A 14,670-nucleotide genomic window follows, 5' to 3' on the forward strand; every position below is an offset into this window, starting at 1 on the left:
AGTCACTCTAACCTCACCACTGGAGTTGAGCTCTTTTGTCCATTTTTGAACCAAGGCTGTAATGAGGTCAGAAGCTGAGTTGCCCTTACAGCAAAGTGATTACAGCATGTAATGAAGAAGGCTAATGGAATGCTATCCTTTATTATGAGAGGAATTGAACAAATAAGTAAGGATGTTATGCTTCAGTTATATAGGGCATTGGTGAAACCACTTCTCCAATGCTGTGTGCAGCTTTGATCTCCTTATTTAAGGAAGGATGTAAATGCATTGTAGGCGGTTCAGAAGAGGTTTACGAGATTGATATGTGGAATGAGTGAGTTGTCTTTTGAGGAAAGATTGGACAGACTGGGCTAGTTTCCACCGGAGTTTAGAAGAGTGAGGGGTGATTTGACTGAAGTATACAAGATCCTGAATGGTCTCAACAAGGTGGACGTGGAAAGGATCTTTCTATTTGTGGGTGAGTCCAGAACTAGGGGGCACTGTTTAAAATTAGGGGTTGCCCTTATGGGACAGAGATGAGGAGAAATTGTTTCTGAAGGTTGCGTGACTTTGTGACTCTGCCCCAGAAGGCGGTGGAAGCAGTGTCACTGAACATTTTTAAGGCAGAGGTAGATAGATTCTTGTTAAGCAAGGGAAACAAAGGTTATTGGGGGTAGATGGGAATGTGGAACTTGAAACACAAACAGATCAGCCATGATCTTATTGAATGGTGGAGCAGGCATGAGGAGCCGAGTGGCCCGCTTCTCCTATTTTGTATGTTCATATGTTTGTACATTTCTGAATCTTGTGCAAATTTTGAAGTTATGCTCTGCATATCCAAGGTCATTAATGTGCAGCAAAAAGAACAGTGCTCCTAATACTGGGCATTGCAAGATACCACACTTCTTTCTATTCTGGTTAACAACTGCTCATTACTACTCTGCTTTATGTCACTTAGCCAATTTTATATCCAAACAGTCACTGCTCCTTTAATAACACTTGTTTCAACTTTACTAATTGGTCTATTTTGTACCAATTTTATCAAAGGTTTTTTGAAAATCTATGTAGACAACAACAACTACACTAACCTTATTGAAACTCTCTGTTACTTTGCATGGGATCTTGCTGAATGCAAATTGACACTTTAAATGTGCTTTATTGACTGTAAAATGCTTTAGAACACCTTGAGGCTCGGAAAGGTGTTATGTAGCTTGTTGGGGTGTGGGGTGGGTGGGTGGGGTACTGTGGGGCAAGCATATATCTCTCATTGTGTCCACCACATGGACTAGGGCCTTGAAGGGATTATCCAAGAAACTCAACCCAGCAGCCATTTCTCTCCTTCCTTGGTGTTTATAATCAGAGCGTGCATCTCCTTTAAGAGGTGCTGACTGTTGTAAGTAGCATCAGAGATGACCAACATCAAGACCGCATCCGCCCCCACTCATAACATATACTTCTTTAAATTTATTATACTGTATTTGCTGCTCGGATTACAGTCTGTTCTACACGAGGGTGGCCAATGGCAAACTGAATGGTCACTTTGTGGAACTGCTCTATTCAGTCTGCAAGCATGAACAGAGGTGTTCCACAAAGAATGACCCCAAGCAACAGGTGATGGGATGCCTATAATATTGCTGTTCTCAATACCACAGCTCTAGGGGGAGGGGTAGGAGAAGCTGTTAAGTAAGCCTAGTGAGTTGCTGCAGTGCACCCTGTAGATAATACTGACTGCAGCCGCAGTGTGTAAGTGTTGGAGAGTTGGATATTCATTCCAATAGCAGGAATGCTAATTGAGTGGATTGCACTGTCCTGGGTGGTATTTAGCTTCTGGAGTGCTGTTGTGGCTGCACCCTCCTAAACAAGTGGTGCATATTTCATTCTGTTCACTTGATCTCTGTGGTGGGACGAGGAATTAAAATGTTAAGGAATAAGCTGGTTATTGCAGACTACCCAGCCTCTGTCCTGTCCTTGTAACAACAGGTTGATGTGGTTGTTGCATCTAAGCTTCTGGACAATCATGACCCTTGGGATGTTGATGGTAGGACACTTGGTGATATTAATAGTCATGGGGAGGTGGTTTGGTCTTCCTTTTTTGGAATGGTGATTTCCTGATACGTATCTGTTATAAACATTATCTTCCACTTGTCAACATGTAGGTTTGTCCAGATCTTGCTGTAGGCTATCATAGGCTCCTCCACAGAGTTACGAATGATGCAAAACACTGTAGAATAGTCAGCAAAGAGGCTGATTTCTAACTTTATATTAAAAAGAATATCATTAATGAAGCAATTGAAGCACTGGAGGATTTTTTCCATTGATCCCTCAGTCTTCAGTTTTGCATGGGTTCACTGGTACTATACACAGTGGAATGCTGTCCTCCTATACTCTCACTTCTTTGCATCCAACTCTTGTGTTCATGCCTGGATCAAGGCTCTGACAAGGTTAGGAGCTGAGTGGTTCCGGCAGAGTCCAAACTGTGTGCTGGCAACCAGGCTATTAAGTAGCTGTTACCTGATGGTATGATTGATTACTTCCATCACCTTATTGATAATTGGGAAGACACTTTTAAGGCAGTAAATGGCCAGGTTCGATATGTCCTGCTTTTTGGCATAATACACACTGAGGCATGTTTCAACATTGTCAGGGAGGTGCCCCTGCTATAGCTACATTGGAATATCTTAGGTAGGTAGGGACCCTGCTAGTTCTGAAACACAAGCTACTGTCAGCGTCATTAGAGCCTATGCTGTGTAAAGCATTCTCAACAGCTCTTTAATGCCATGTGGAAGAACCAAATTGGCAGGACGTTCACAACTGTGATGGTGGTGTTATTGGGAAGAGGGCAAGTAGGATCAGCCACTGAAGATATTTGCAAACACTCTGTCGCTTGAACTCACATGTTGAGCTGCAACAGGGTTTAGGATTGAATTGTTACAGAAGCCTCCTCCTCTTGTTAGTTGCCTGATTGTTCACCATCATTTGGCTGAAAGTGATAGGGCTATGGAGCTTTGCTCGGCCTTGTCTATAGCAAGTTGCATTGTGAAATAATAAGGGTTAAATAATTTGGAATTAATACAGGAATATTAGATTAAAAGTTACTTTGGGGAAACTCACAGTAAAATATATCTTAACAAGAGTCAAACCTAGCTTGTAAACGCGATATGGTTAACTCCCTTCTCAACAACGTGAATTCACTGATGAGAAGCACACACACCTAAAAAACAGTATTCTGTGGTTCTTGCCAGCACATTAGCACATGCAATGCTATGCCTGATAATTAAAACCACAATCAGATAAAAGAATCTTAGGTCTCAAGTCTTATTATCTTGGTGGATACTGTCCCCTCAGCTAAGCAACATTGACCAACATAATTGTTACGTAAAGTCCAGTTTCAGGAAAAAATTCAAATTAACATTTCCTAGAAATTGAATGGGAACCCTCATTATAGTAGGTGGTCCATTCATCAGATATAGGATACTAATCAGGCGTGGTCTATTATTGATCAAATGAACATCTTCCACGTAATCATTAATTATACAACACCAAAATTCATTATAAATATCTCAACCTGAACTTGAACCTTCAGATTTGTTAGATTCTCGTAGGTTGACTTCAGACCTGTTCTGAACCTTGCAATCTCTCACACTCGGTGATTAAGATAATATTACTTTAATATTTGATGGGTACCCTTGGTTTCTTTTGAAATGTTATACCTGTAACAAGTAAAGTCTAAACCTAAGATTCTCTTATACAAATCAGAACTAGCTAGCTTTTCTTTTTGAGTTTTATCTAGTTTATGGTTTAAATCTTTTGTATAACTGCTACAGTTGCATGCTTTCTTAATATAATAAATTGTGTATGCATAAAACTGTATCTTTAATCCAGGCTGAATACAGAAGGTTCAAAGGGGAGGTGAAAAAGCAAATAAGAGAAGCAAAGAAGGAGTATGAAAAGAGACTGGCAGCTAACATAAAAGGGAATCCCAAAGTCTTTTATGGGCTTATAAATAGTAAAACGGTGGTAAAAGGAGGAGTAGGACCAATTCAGAACCAAAAAAGGGATTTACACTTGGAGGCAGGGGGCATGGCTGCGATATTATATCAATACTTTGCATCTGTCCTTACCAAGGAAGAAGATGCTATCCAGGTCATGGTGAAAGAGGAGGAAATTCAGTTGCTAGAAAGATTTAAAATTGGTTAGGAAGAGGTATTGGATAGGCTGTCTGTTCTTAAAGTGGACTATACATTGGGGACCGAATGACATGTATCTATGGATACTGAGAGGAGTGAGAGTGGAAACTGCAAAGGCACTGGTCGTAATATTTCAGTCTTCCTTAGACTCAGGGGCAGTGCCAGTGGACTGGAAAATTGCCGACATTATGCCCTTGTTCAAAAAAGGGAATGAAGATAAGCACAACTACAGGCCAGTCAGTTTAACTTCGCTGGTGAGAAACCTTCTAGAACTATAGTTCAGGGTAGAGTTAATAGTCACAAGGACAAATGCAGGTTAATTAAGGAGAGCCAGCATGGATTTCTTAAGGGAAAATCGTGTTTGACTAGGAGTTTTTTGAAGAGGTAACAGAGGGTTGATGAAGGCAATGCTGTTGATGTCGTGTATATGGATTTCCAAAAGGCATTTGATACAGTGCCACACAACTGACTTGTGAGAAAAGTTATAGCTCATGGAATAAAAGGGACTGTAGAACATGGATACAAAATGGGCTGAGTGACAGGAAACAGAGAGTAATGGTTAATTGATGCTTTTCAGGCTGGAGGAAGGTTTGTGGTGGACTTCCCCAGGGCTCGGTATTCGGACCCTTGGGGATTTATATTAATGACCGAGACCTTGGTGTGCAGGGCACAATTTCAAAATTTGCGGATGATACAAAACTTGGAACTGTCATAATCTGTGAGGAGGACAGTGTAGAACTTCAAAAGGACATGGACAAGTTGGTGGAGTGGGCAGATAGGTGGCAGATGAAGTTCAATGTGGAGAAATGTGAGGTGATGCATTTTGGTAGGAGAGACAGTATAAAATAAAGGGTATAACTCTAAAGGAGGTGCAGGAGCAGAGAGACCTGGGTGTATATTTTCATAGATCATTAAAGGTGGCAGGACATGTTAAGAGAGCAGTTAATAAAGCACACAGTATACCAGGCTTTATTAACAGGGGCATAGAGTACAAGAGCATGGTGATTATGTTGAACTTGTTTCAGACACTATTTCGGCCTCAGCTGGAGCAATGTGTCCAGTTCTGGGCACTGCGTTTCAGAAGGATGTAAGGCATTGGAGAGAATGCAAAAATAAAATCATGAGAATGGTTCCAGGGATGAGGAACTTCAGTTATGAAGTAAGATTGGAGAAGTTATGACTTTTTTCCTTAGAGAAAAGAAGGCTGAGAGGAGATGTGATGGAGGTATTCAAAATCACGAGGGGCCTGGACAGAGTAGATAGGGAGAAACTGTTCCCACTCGTGAAAGGATTGGGAATGAGAGGGCATAGATTTAAGGTAATTGGCAAAGGAAGCAAAAATGATATGACAAAAATCTTTTTCACAGCGAGGAGTTAGGGTCTGGAATGCGCTGCCCGGGAGTGTGGTGGAGGTAGGTTCAGTTGTGTCGTTCAAGAGGGAATTAGATGATTATTTGAGAAGAAACAATCTGCAGGGTTACAGGGAGAAGGCAGGAGAATGGCATTAGGTGAAATACTAACTTGGAGAGCCAGTGCAGACATGATGGGCCGAATGGCCTGCTTCAATGTAGCAATTCTGTGATTCTGTAATTGTCTCATTAGACTTCTGTTTTGAAGACTCGTGAACTCCCCCTTCTGGTGAGAGAACATTTACTAAGGAATTTCACATGGATCCTTATAATATCCGAGACATAACAATCTATTTAAGAAATAGTTGTAAAAAGTCTCTCAAGGAGAAGGTAAAAATTTTGGCTGACTTCAGTTCTTTGTTCGGAGGTCAAGTAGGGCACAGAAACCTGTTAAATGTCCTTGGGTCTGACTGACGTTGAGGGTAATTAAATAGACCTTGATTAATAAATGTTGTAATAAACCACAGTATTTGTTTTTTAGAATGCAGATAGCCCTTTGTCTACCATACACTTGGATAGTTAGCCTTTGTTGTCATAAACCAATTGTACAGCTTCCACTGGCAACCCTAGCATGCTAATTTTTTCATGGATGGAAGGTGAGTGCTGCTTTTCACCAGTAGCAACAGTTCTCTGTTACCATGATTTGATTTAGCCTACCCATTGAAGCATTTCTGAGATGCGTTTTATGCTCATTTATTTCCCCAGAGCCACAGTTAGAGAGTTGAGTGTAATGCCGAGATCAATTTCCAAGACACCCAAGAACCTAGCGAGGACAACTACCACAGGATTAGGGGTTCTTGTTCTACACACAGATCGTAGAGAGTGATTGGCTCGTGTAGCTAGTAAAATTAGTTTGTTAGAGGTCATGTGATTTATTTATAGTTCTGATTACTACATAATCTGCAAATTAGGCAATGTAGGGTGTCACATTTCAGGATGTTCTGAGCATTTTTTCATAGGGAAAATTTGAAAATAATTTGAAAACACAGGTAATATTTATTCAGAGACAAGCTATATGATTGAAAACAGTAAATCACATAAGAAATGTTGGTTTCTATGTTCACCTCTAGTGAAATAACACTGTTTAACGATTTGTATCAAGCTTGATCTCACCAAATTTTCATTTGGTTTGCCTTTGAATAAATTTAACAAATACATGTGCGCAAGTGACGAATATTTGGTTCACATCAGATGGTGGTGCCACTGTCCCGTCCATGTTATGTTATCATGCATGTAATTGTAGTGCAGTGAGGCAACTCCGTAAAGATGCTGAGGCCACTTATGGAGTGACTGACACCTTTAAACTTGAGAAGGTGTTTGCAGTCAACCCAAATCCTTGTAGTATTTTAAACATTGCTTATATTTTCTTATTGTTTCTCCTTCTCTCACTTATTTTATCTCCACCATTGTGATGAATAATGTGTTCTATCTTGTTTCAGCATGCTGTCAACTACCTGAAAGTGGCTTACATGCCTCCTATGCAGGATATAGGACCAGATCCACTGCACCTTCAGTTTCTCTTTTCAGTCAGCAATCAACATGGTGGCACTTTAATTGGCTTTTGCTTTAATATTACAATTCTCCCGGTCGACAATCAAGCTCCAGAGGTAGGCAATTTCACGCTAAGGTTCCATTTCAGTAACTGGAGGTCAATTTTGACATTAGAATAAAGCATGCTGGCTAACTGCTTACATGTGTGGCTAAAAGGCAGCTATAATTTTGAGGCAGTGACCTCAATAGCATCATAGGTGTGAGCTGTGAGATATCAAACAGACAACTCAATGCAACTCGCCAAATTGAGGTTTCCTAATATTGGTCCAACTTGGCTGTCAGCAAATAACTGTGTGGATCATAATCACGGAGGCTCTGGGACCAGGGCAGTCACAGCTTTGATTATTTTTGTCAGCCTTCGTGACTCGTTCCTCTGGACCCACAAAAAATAATTTCAAGCTTACCTTGGCTGGGCCCCTTAGCTCCATAACCCATGCATAATGTTAGGGGCAAGGCTGACACTCCAACCAGTTCCGACTAAAATGGCAATTCAGGGTCTGAGGACTCTAGGACTGAGGACTGCAGTCTGAGACAGGTTGGTGCCCTGTAGTGGGACTCTTTCAAACTGTCAGCTCTGCATTGGTATCGACTGGCCAATAAGGCCACGGCAGCATTTTAAGGCCGTTACCAGCTGGTTAACATCAGGTGATAGAAGTGAAAATTGACGAGACTGGTCTTTTTATTCTTGGGTCATTGGTGGTTTGAAGAGACATGAACTTGTTGAGACCAGGCACATGAGTCTCCCTGGAGCATAAACACATTCTCCCTCACTGTACTGGTAGAAAATATTTGTGCACCCATTGAAAGAGGTATGATTATTGGGCAGCTTCACTGATCAGCCACCAGCTAACTGTGGCAGGAAATATCAACAGATACACTGCTACTATGATGTTAGGGTTTGGTCAAGCTTGCCACTTGTATTGATTGTAAGTAAAACCTTTCATACTGTTTTGGGGATTACGTGACTGTACAGGCAAATCAGCCCGAAACGCGGGTGATCTTAGGGGCGGAGCTTTCTAGTCATGGACGTGGTTCAAGCATGTAGATTCTTCATGAGCTCTGTAAATAAAGTTAACTGTTTCTAACAAAACCTGTCCGGTGCACCAAGTACATTACAATTAGCGACGAGGATAAATAGCTCCGATACCACACCTCACCTCCTGAACGTGAGTATATCAATTTTTAAAGGAAGAAAGAAAAGTATACTCACCAGTCATGCCGCTCTGACAGAATTGACCCGTATGACTCGCCCATGGAAGACTGGAGCCAGTATATAGAGCGTCTAGGTTTCTATTTTGTGGCGAATGAAATAACAGCAGAGGAGAAGCAAGAAGCAATTCTTCTAAGTATCTGCGGCAGCAAGACATATAACCTCATCCGTAATCTGATGGCCCCGAACGCGCCCAATTCCAAATCTTTTAACAGGCTGGTAGACCTCGTGAAGACACATTTCAGGCTAAGCCATCGGTGATCATGCAAAGATTCAAGTTCAATTCTAGAGTAAGGGCCCAAGGTAAGTCAATCGCAATGTATATCGCGAAGTTATAACAGTTGATTGAGCAATGTGACTTTGGAGATGTTCTCAATGACATGTTGCAAGATTGTTTGGTTTGCACCATACGCGATGACGCCATTCAGCACTGTTTACTTGCAGAAATGAATATTGATCTGAAATGCACCATGGAAATAGCGCCAGCAATGGAGAGTGCCAAGAGGGACTCGCAAGCTTTGCAGAGTGTGCAGCATGGCACCATTCTTCAGTTGGGGCAGGACCCTGACGCTGGCCAAAAACAGGGAGACAACCGTGAGACGAGAACCAGTCTCTACTGGTTGAAAAGCAAAAAGGAATACTGGAAGCATCTCACCAGCGATTCAGAAATTAATTTTTTATCGATGTGGGGGAACCATGTAATGGAAACCTGCAGATTTAAAGAGGCAGAATGTCACTACCGTCACAAAAAAGGGCATGTTATAAAGCAATGCAGGGCAAAATCAAGACAGCCAATCAGACAGCAGACCAAGACGATTGAAATGCACAATATAACAGAACCAGAAGCTGCTGATACTGATACCTATTCCCTATACAATGTCAAAGCAGTAAAAACTGAACAATCACCATCACCCTTCAAGTAAATGGGATGCCTCTAGCATCGACCACAATGGTGGGAGAACACACATTTAAATATCTAAATGAAGGTACCCAGCCACTGAATCTGGAGCAAACCACAGTTCAGCTGAAGACGTGCACTGGAAAGGCAATACAGGTGAACGGCATCGCCTTTGTACCTGTATCCTACAGGTAACCGACAGCCCAGCTGCCAGTTATCATTGTAACAGGTGAAGGACCTAGCCTTCTGAGCCATGATTGGTTAAAAGAAATTTTAAGCTTAATTGGTCATAAATTTTTCAAATTAGAACAGGACAAATTCCTAAGCTGTTAAAAAACTATGACAGCTTTTTTTTTTCTGATGATTTAGGAAAGATAAAATACCTACAAGCAAAAATATACGTAGATTTGGAGGCAACACCCCGGATCTTTAAGGCCAGATCTATGCCTTGTGACCTAAAGGAGAAGGTGGATGCAGAATTGTGCCGTTTAGAGAAATTAGGAATAATCCAGCCAGTCCAGTTTTCAGAATGGGCAGTACCCCATAATCCCTGTGATGAAACCAGATCTAACAATTCACATCTGCAGAGATTATGAATCAACAATGAACAAGGCTGCTAAATCAGACAAATATGCAATCCCGAGGATTGAAGATCTGTATGCTAAGCTTGCTGGAGGAAAATCCTACACCAAACTGGACATGAGCCATGCATACCAACAGTTAGAGCTGGACAGCACATATAGAGGATATGTAACCATCAACACACACAAGGGTCTGTACCAATATACACACCTGCCCATTGGTGTATCATCTGCCTGTGCGATTTTCCAAAGGACCATGGAAAGCCTATTACAAGGACTTCCCCAAGTACCTGGATGACGTTCTGATCACAGGATCAATGGAATCCAAACATTTGGCCAACCTAGAAGAGGTTTTAAGGAGATTTTTGGAAGCTGGTGTACGATTGAAGAAAGAGAAGAGTACTTTCCAAACGACTGAAATCACTTATGTGGGTCACTGAATGGATGCCCAGGGGTTGCATCCAGTAGAGGAGAAAGTCAGGGCAATATGACCCATCAAAAAAATTAATATTAACCCATGATGCATCTTCCTCTGGTGTGGGAGCGGTGTTGTCAAACAGGATGGAAGATGGTTCTGAAAGGCCAATAGGCTATGTCTCCAGAACCCTCTGTGCAGTCAAGAAGGGTGATTAACAACTTGAAAAAGAAAGCTTTTCTGTAAAATTTGGAGTAAAGAAATTCCATCAATAGTTGTATGGTTGACACTTCAACGTAGTGTCTGCTCACAAGCCACTTATGGGTTTATTTAGTGGAGATAAAGCAATTCTGCCAATAGCTAGAATTCAATGATAGGCTTTGATTTTGACGGCACATGAATATGCCTTCATGCACCGTCCAGGTGTGTATATAGTAAATGCAGACGTCCTCAGTCATCTTCCTTTGCCAGATAGCATTGTACATTCTCCAGTGCTTCAAGAAGTTGCACTTGTGTTGAATTTCCTGGACTCCTCGCCGGTTTGTGTGAAGCTGGTAAAGAATTGGACAAACCATGATCCGATTTTATCAAGTCCGAGAAGAGGTATTGCAAGGATGCACAAATCTCTGAAGAGTGAAAACCATTCTATGTCCATAAAATTGAATTAAGTTATCAGGATGGAATCTTGTGGTCGGGAGCAAGAGCCGTCATTCCTTCGCAATGAAGAGAATCACTCTTGACAGAGCTTCACACTGTGCATCCAGGCATTTCGAAAATGAAGATGCTTGCGCTAAGCTATATCTGGTGGTCAGGCAAACAGTGAGATAGAAAAAGTGGTTAAACACTGTCTCCAGTGTCAGCAACAACATAAGTTGCCCGTTTCAGCTCCACTGCATCCGTGCGAGTGGCCTGTTCGTCCCTCGCTTAGACTACATACAGACTGTGTACGTTCATTTTTAGGTACCATGTTTTTAGTGATCATTGACGTGCAATCTAAGTGGATGGATGTGTTTGAAGTGAGCTCACCGACATTGTGTGCAACTATTGAAAAGCTGCATCAATGTTTTAGTGTACATGGCCGGCCAGAAATCATTGTTTCAGATAACGGTACTGCTTTCACTAGAATGGAATTCCAGCGATTCATGAACTTAAATGGGATTAAACATATTAAAGCAGCACCACATCATCCCTCATTCAATGGGTTAGCAGGAAGAGCAGTGCAAACTTTTAAAACAGGAATGAAGAAGTTATCCGAAGGAAAGTTAGAAACATGAATTTCACGATTTCTTCTCAACTATCACATGACTCCTCATGCAACTACGGATTCAATGCTGTCTGAATTACTAATAAAACGCCACCTTAGTACAAGGTTGAGTCTGGTGCTTCCTAACTTAGAGGGGAAGGAAGAGAAGAACCAGAGCAGTCAGAAAGTGAATCATAATATTCACAGCAAAGCTTGAAAATTTACTGTGGGAGAGATAGTTTTTGTGCAAAATTTTGGAAATGGACCTAATTGGGTTCTTGGTAGAATTGTCTCTGAAACTGGGCCTTTGTCGTACCAAGTGGAAGTGGGAAACCAGATTGTTCGGAAACGTGGATCATTAGAGAAGTAGAGAGACACTCCAACAATCAGTTACTCCACCTGAAATTGAAGTCAAACCTTTGATCCCTGAGGTGCCAGATCAACATAGAATAGGCATACCTGATGTCTCTGAAGTAAATAATTCTGAACTGCCATTGTCCAAGGATGTCCCTGATGCTGCAGTTCCTGATCAAGCTGATTCAGTAGGAGAATCTCGAGTTGTAGAGTTACGTTGCTCTGACTGAATCAGAAAACCACCTCAGAGACTTAATCTATAACCACATGAACTGTGTATGTTTGTATATGCATGGATTAAGATATTTTTGTAAATAAGAGATGGAAAACAAAATTAAAGGGGGAGGAATGTAGTGATTGTAAGTAAACCTTTCATCCTGTTTTGGGGACCACGTGACTCTACAGACGAATCAGCCCTAAGCATGGGTAATCTTAGGGGACGGAGCTTTCTAGTTGTGGACCTGGTTCAAGCATATAGCTTCTTTATCTGCTCTGTAAATAAAGTTTCCTGTTCTTAACAAGAAACCTACCTGATACACCAAGTATATTAAGCCACTTAAATTATGATTCAATGAATAACTGAATGTACAGCGCAACTTATCCATCTTTTCTTTCTGTTTATTCAATTCTAGATGTAGGCTTGTTTCAGATGTTGACCAGCCTTGGTGGTGATTATGATGTTATCTGTAACAATGTAGAAATGAAAAATGGACACCTTGTACTAATGTACATGCATATTCTTTAATAAGTCTAGCTAATATAAATCCAAGATGATCCAAATTATAAAACTGGTCCAATTGTCAGCATGGACAGATTCTCAATCCAATGCCCTCCTTTATCCATTGATACACAAGTATGTAGACACACACAAAATTATTTATGACAATAATTCATCTAATTTTGTTCAGTTGCCACCAGCAGTACATGGCAATTACCTTCATCCTGATATTATGCAACTGGACTGAGGAACATTATTGAAGGACAGAACAACCTAAACCCAAAATGAACTAAAATTGAGAATTTATTTTTTTTAAGAATTACCCCAAATAACCAACTTGCATTGGTTGAGGTTTTCACTTGACTCATCACTGCCAAGAATTATCATCAGCAGTGGTTGACATTGTAACATGCAATACAGATAATGTAATATGATGTCTTTATAATGTGATGTAATAATAATGTAATACTGGGTTACGTATTGTGCAGCACTTGCCATTTCTCTGTATTCCTGGCCCTTTTTGTTCAAAAACTTTGTCTTAACTACCATTAAGATGATATAAGCACTGCCATTTGGAAAAGGTCCTTAGTATATGGACTGTTGGACCACATGGTCACATTTGACTTGAGCACAGTACACAAATAGCATAACCATGAAGTATTATGTAAAAATAACAGTTAAATTAAGTGGGCTATGGGTTGTAACATAACCTCCAGTTTGAAATATAAGCTGTTTCTTTGACCTCATTGGGCTGCATGGAGAATATCCACTCTGTTTTATTGTTGACTATTACACACTGGATTTCCCCTGGATTCTTCCAATTACCTGCTCTAACTTTGATAAGAGATTACCAACATCCAACACCCCAACAAATAGCTGTTTTTAGACACTTCTATTTCTTTGGAAAGTTCTGCCAATCTCCCACCGGAGGATCCCCACCTGCTCACCCTGGGGAAACTCGAGATAGTAGTTTCTCTTTGATTCTGAAACAACTGATGAAAATGGAAAAATTATTTTCTCTTTTAGATACTCACAAAGCAATTGAAAGTTAAGGAAGGGGGAAAAGGTCAGATTACTGTGGACCACGTGCTAGTGACGGATGTCGACACCAAGGAGGACCATATCAGGGTCATGCTTCAAAAGAAACCAGTGCATGGAGTGGTAGAAATGGATGGAGTTCCTATGATTGAAGGGAACATGTTCACCCTGGAAGACCTCAGACAATTCAAAATTAGGTGAGGAATCTTTGCTGGCATATGATGTACATTATCAGTTTTACTAGAGCACAATCATCAGAGATACTTTTGGCAGAAATATTTTGAGGAAGACTGATAGGTGAAGTGGGTTTCAAATTTCTTTCACATTTGGAAACAAGAGTTTTATTCTAGCCCAGAGTGATGAGATAAAAGATTCTCCTCTCTGCTTGGTATGAGGCTGTTTAGCGAATTAAGAACCATTTCAGCCCAGTTCCTAGTTGTTGAGAATCACAGCACATAATCCAGCACTATTTAGTACTGAATGGAAAAATCACTTCGACTACAAAAGTGGAGCTATGCAAAGTGGAAACATTTAAATTTTCATCAAGAACAACAAATTATATTTATATAGCACCTTTCAAGTAGTGAAACACCCCAAGCTGTGAAGCATTATAAAGCAAACCATGACACTGAGCCTAAGGAGGCATTCAGTCAGATGACCAAAAGCTTGGTTAAACAGTTAGAAGAAGTAAGAAGTGTCTAAAAGCAGAAAAGTGAGATAGATAGGCGCAGGAGCATAGGCAGAGAATTCCAGAGATTAGGGCCTAGTTAACTGAAAGCATAGCTACTAAAAGGGGAGCACTTATGATTTGGATTGCACCATTGATGGCAGCCATCCACCTTGAGAGATGATGGCTTGCACTGTGGTAGTCAGCTCTGTATTAAGCAGTGCGTGTGTATGTGAGAGGGCGTGTGTGTGAGCGTGAGTGGAAGGGAGCATGTGTGTGTGTGTGTGTGAGACAGTGTGTGTGTATGGGAGACAGTGTGTGTGTGGGAAGGAGTGTGTGTGTGGGAAGGAGCATGCGTGTGTGTGTGGGAAGGAACGTGTGTGTGTGAAGGAGAGTGTGTGTGGGAAGAAGCGTGTGTGT

The 14,670-nt window shown here is 41.1% G+C and overlaps 1 protein-coding gene across 3 annotated transcripts in view; it reads left to right on the forward strand.

Moving 5' to 3' along the window:
• The window catches only part of frem1a (Fras1 related extracellular matrix 1a), a 429,561-nt gene that overhangs the window by 176,490 nt on the left and 238,401 nt on the right, over positions 1-14,670 (forward strand). For all 3 annotated transcript variants that reach the window (XM_078570514.1, XM_078570515.1, XM_078570516.1), the window contains exons 13-14: positions 7,015-7,182; positions 13,572-13,780. In XM_078570514.1, coding sequence (XP_078426640.1) covers positions 7,015-7,182; positions 13,572-13,780 — 377 coding nt within the window. The remainder of the gene's footprint in view (positions 1-7,014; positions 7,183-13,571; positions 13,781-14,670) is intronic.

Source organism: Cetorhinus maximus, chromosome 2 (assembly GCF_964194155.1).
Source record: "Cetorhinus maximus chromosome 2, sCetMax3.hap1.1, whole genome shotgun sequence".
NCBI lineage: Eukaryota > Metazoa > Chordata > Chondrichthyes > Lamniformes > Cetorhinidae > Cetorhinus > Cetorhinus maximus.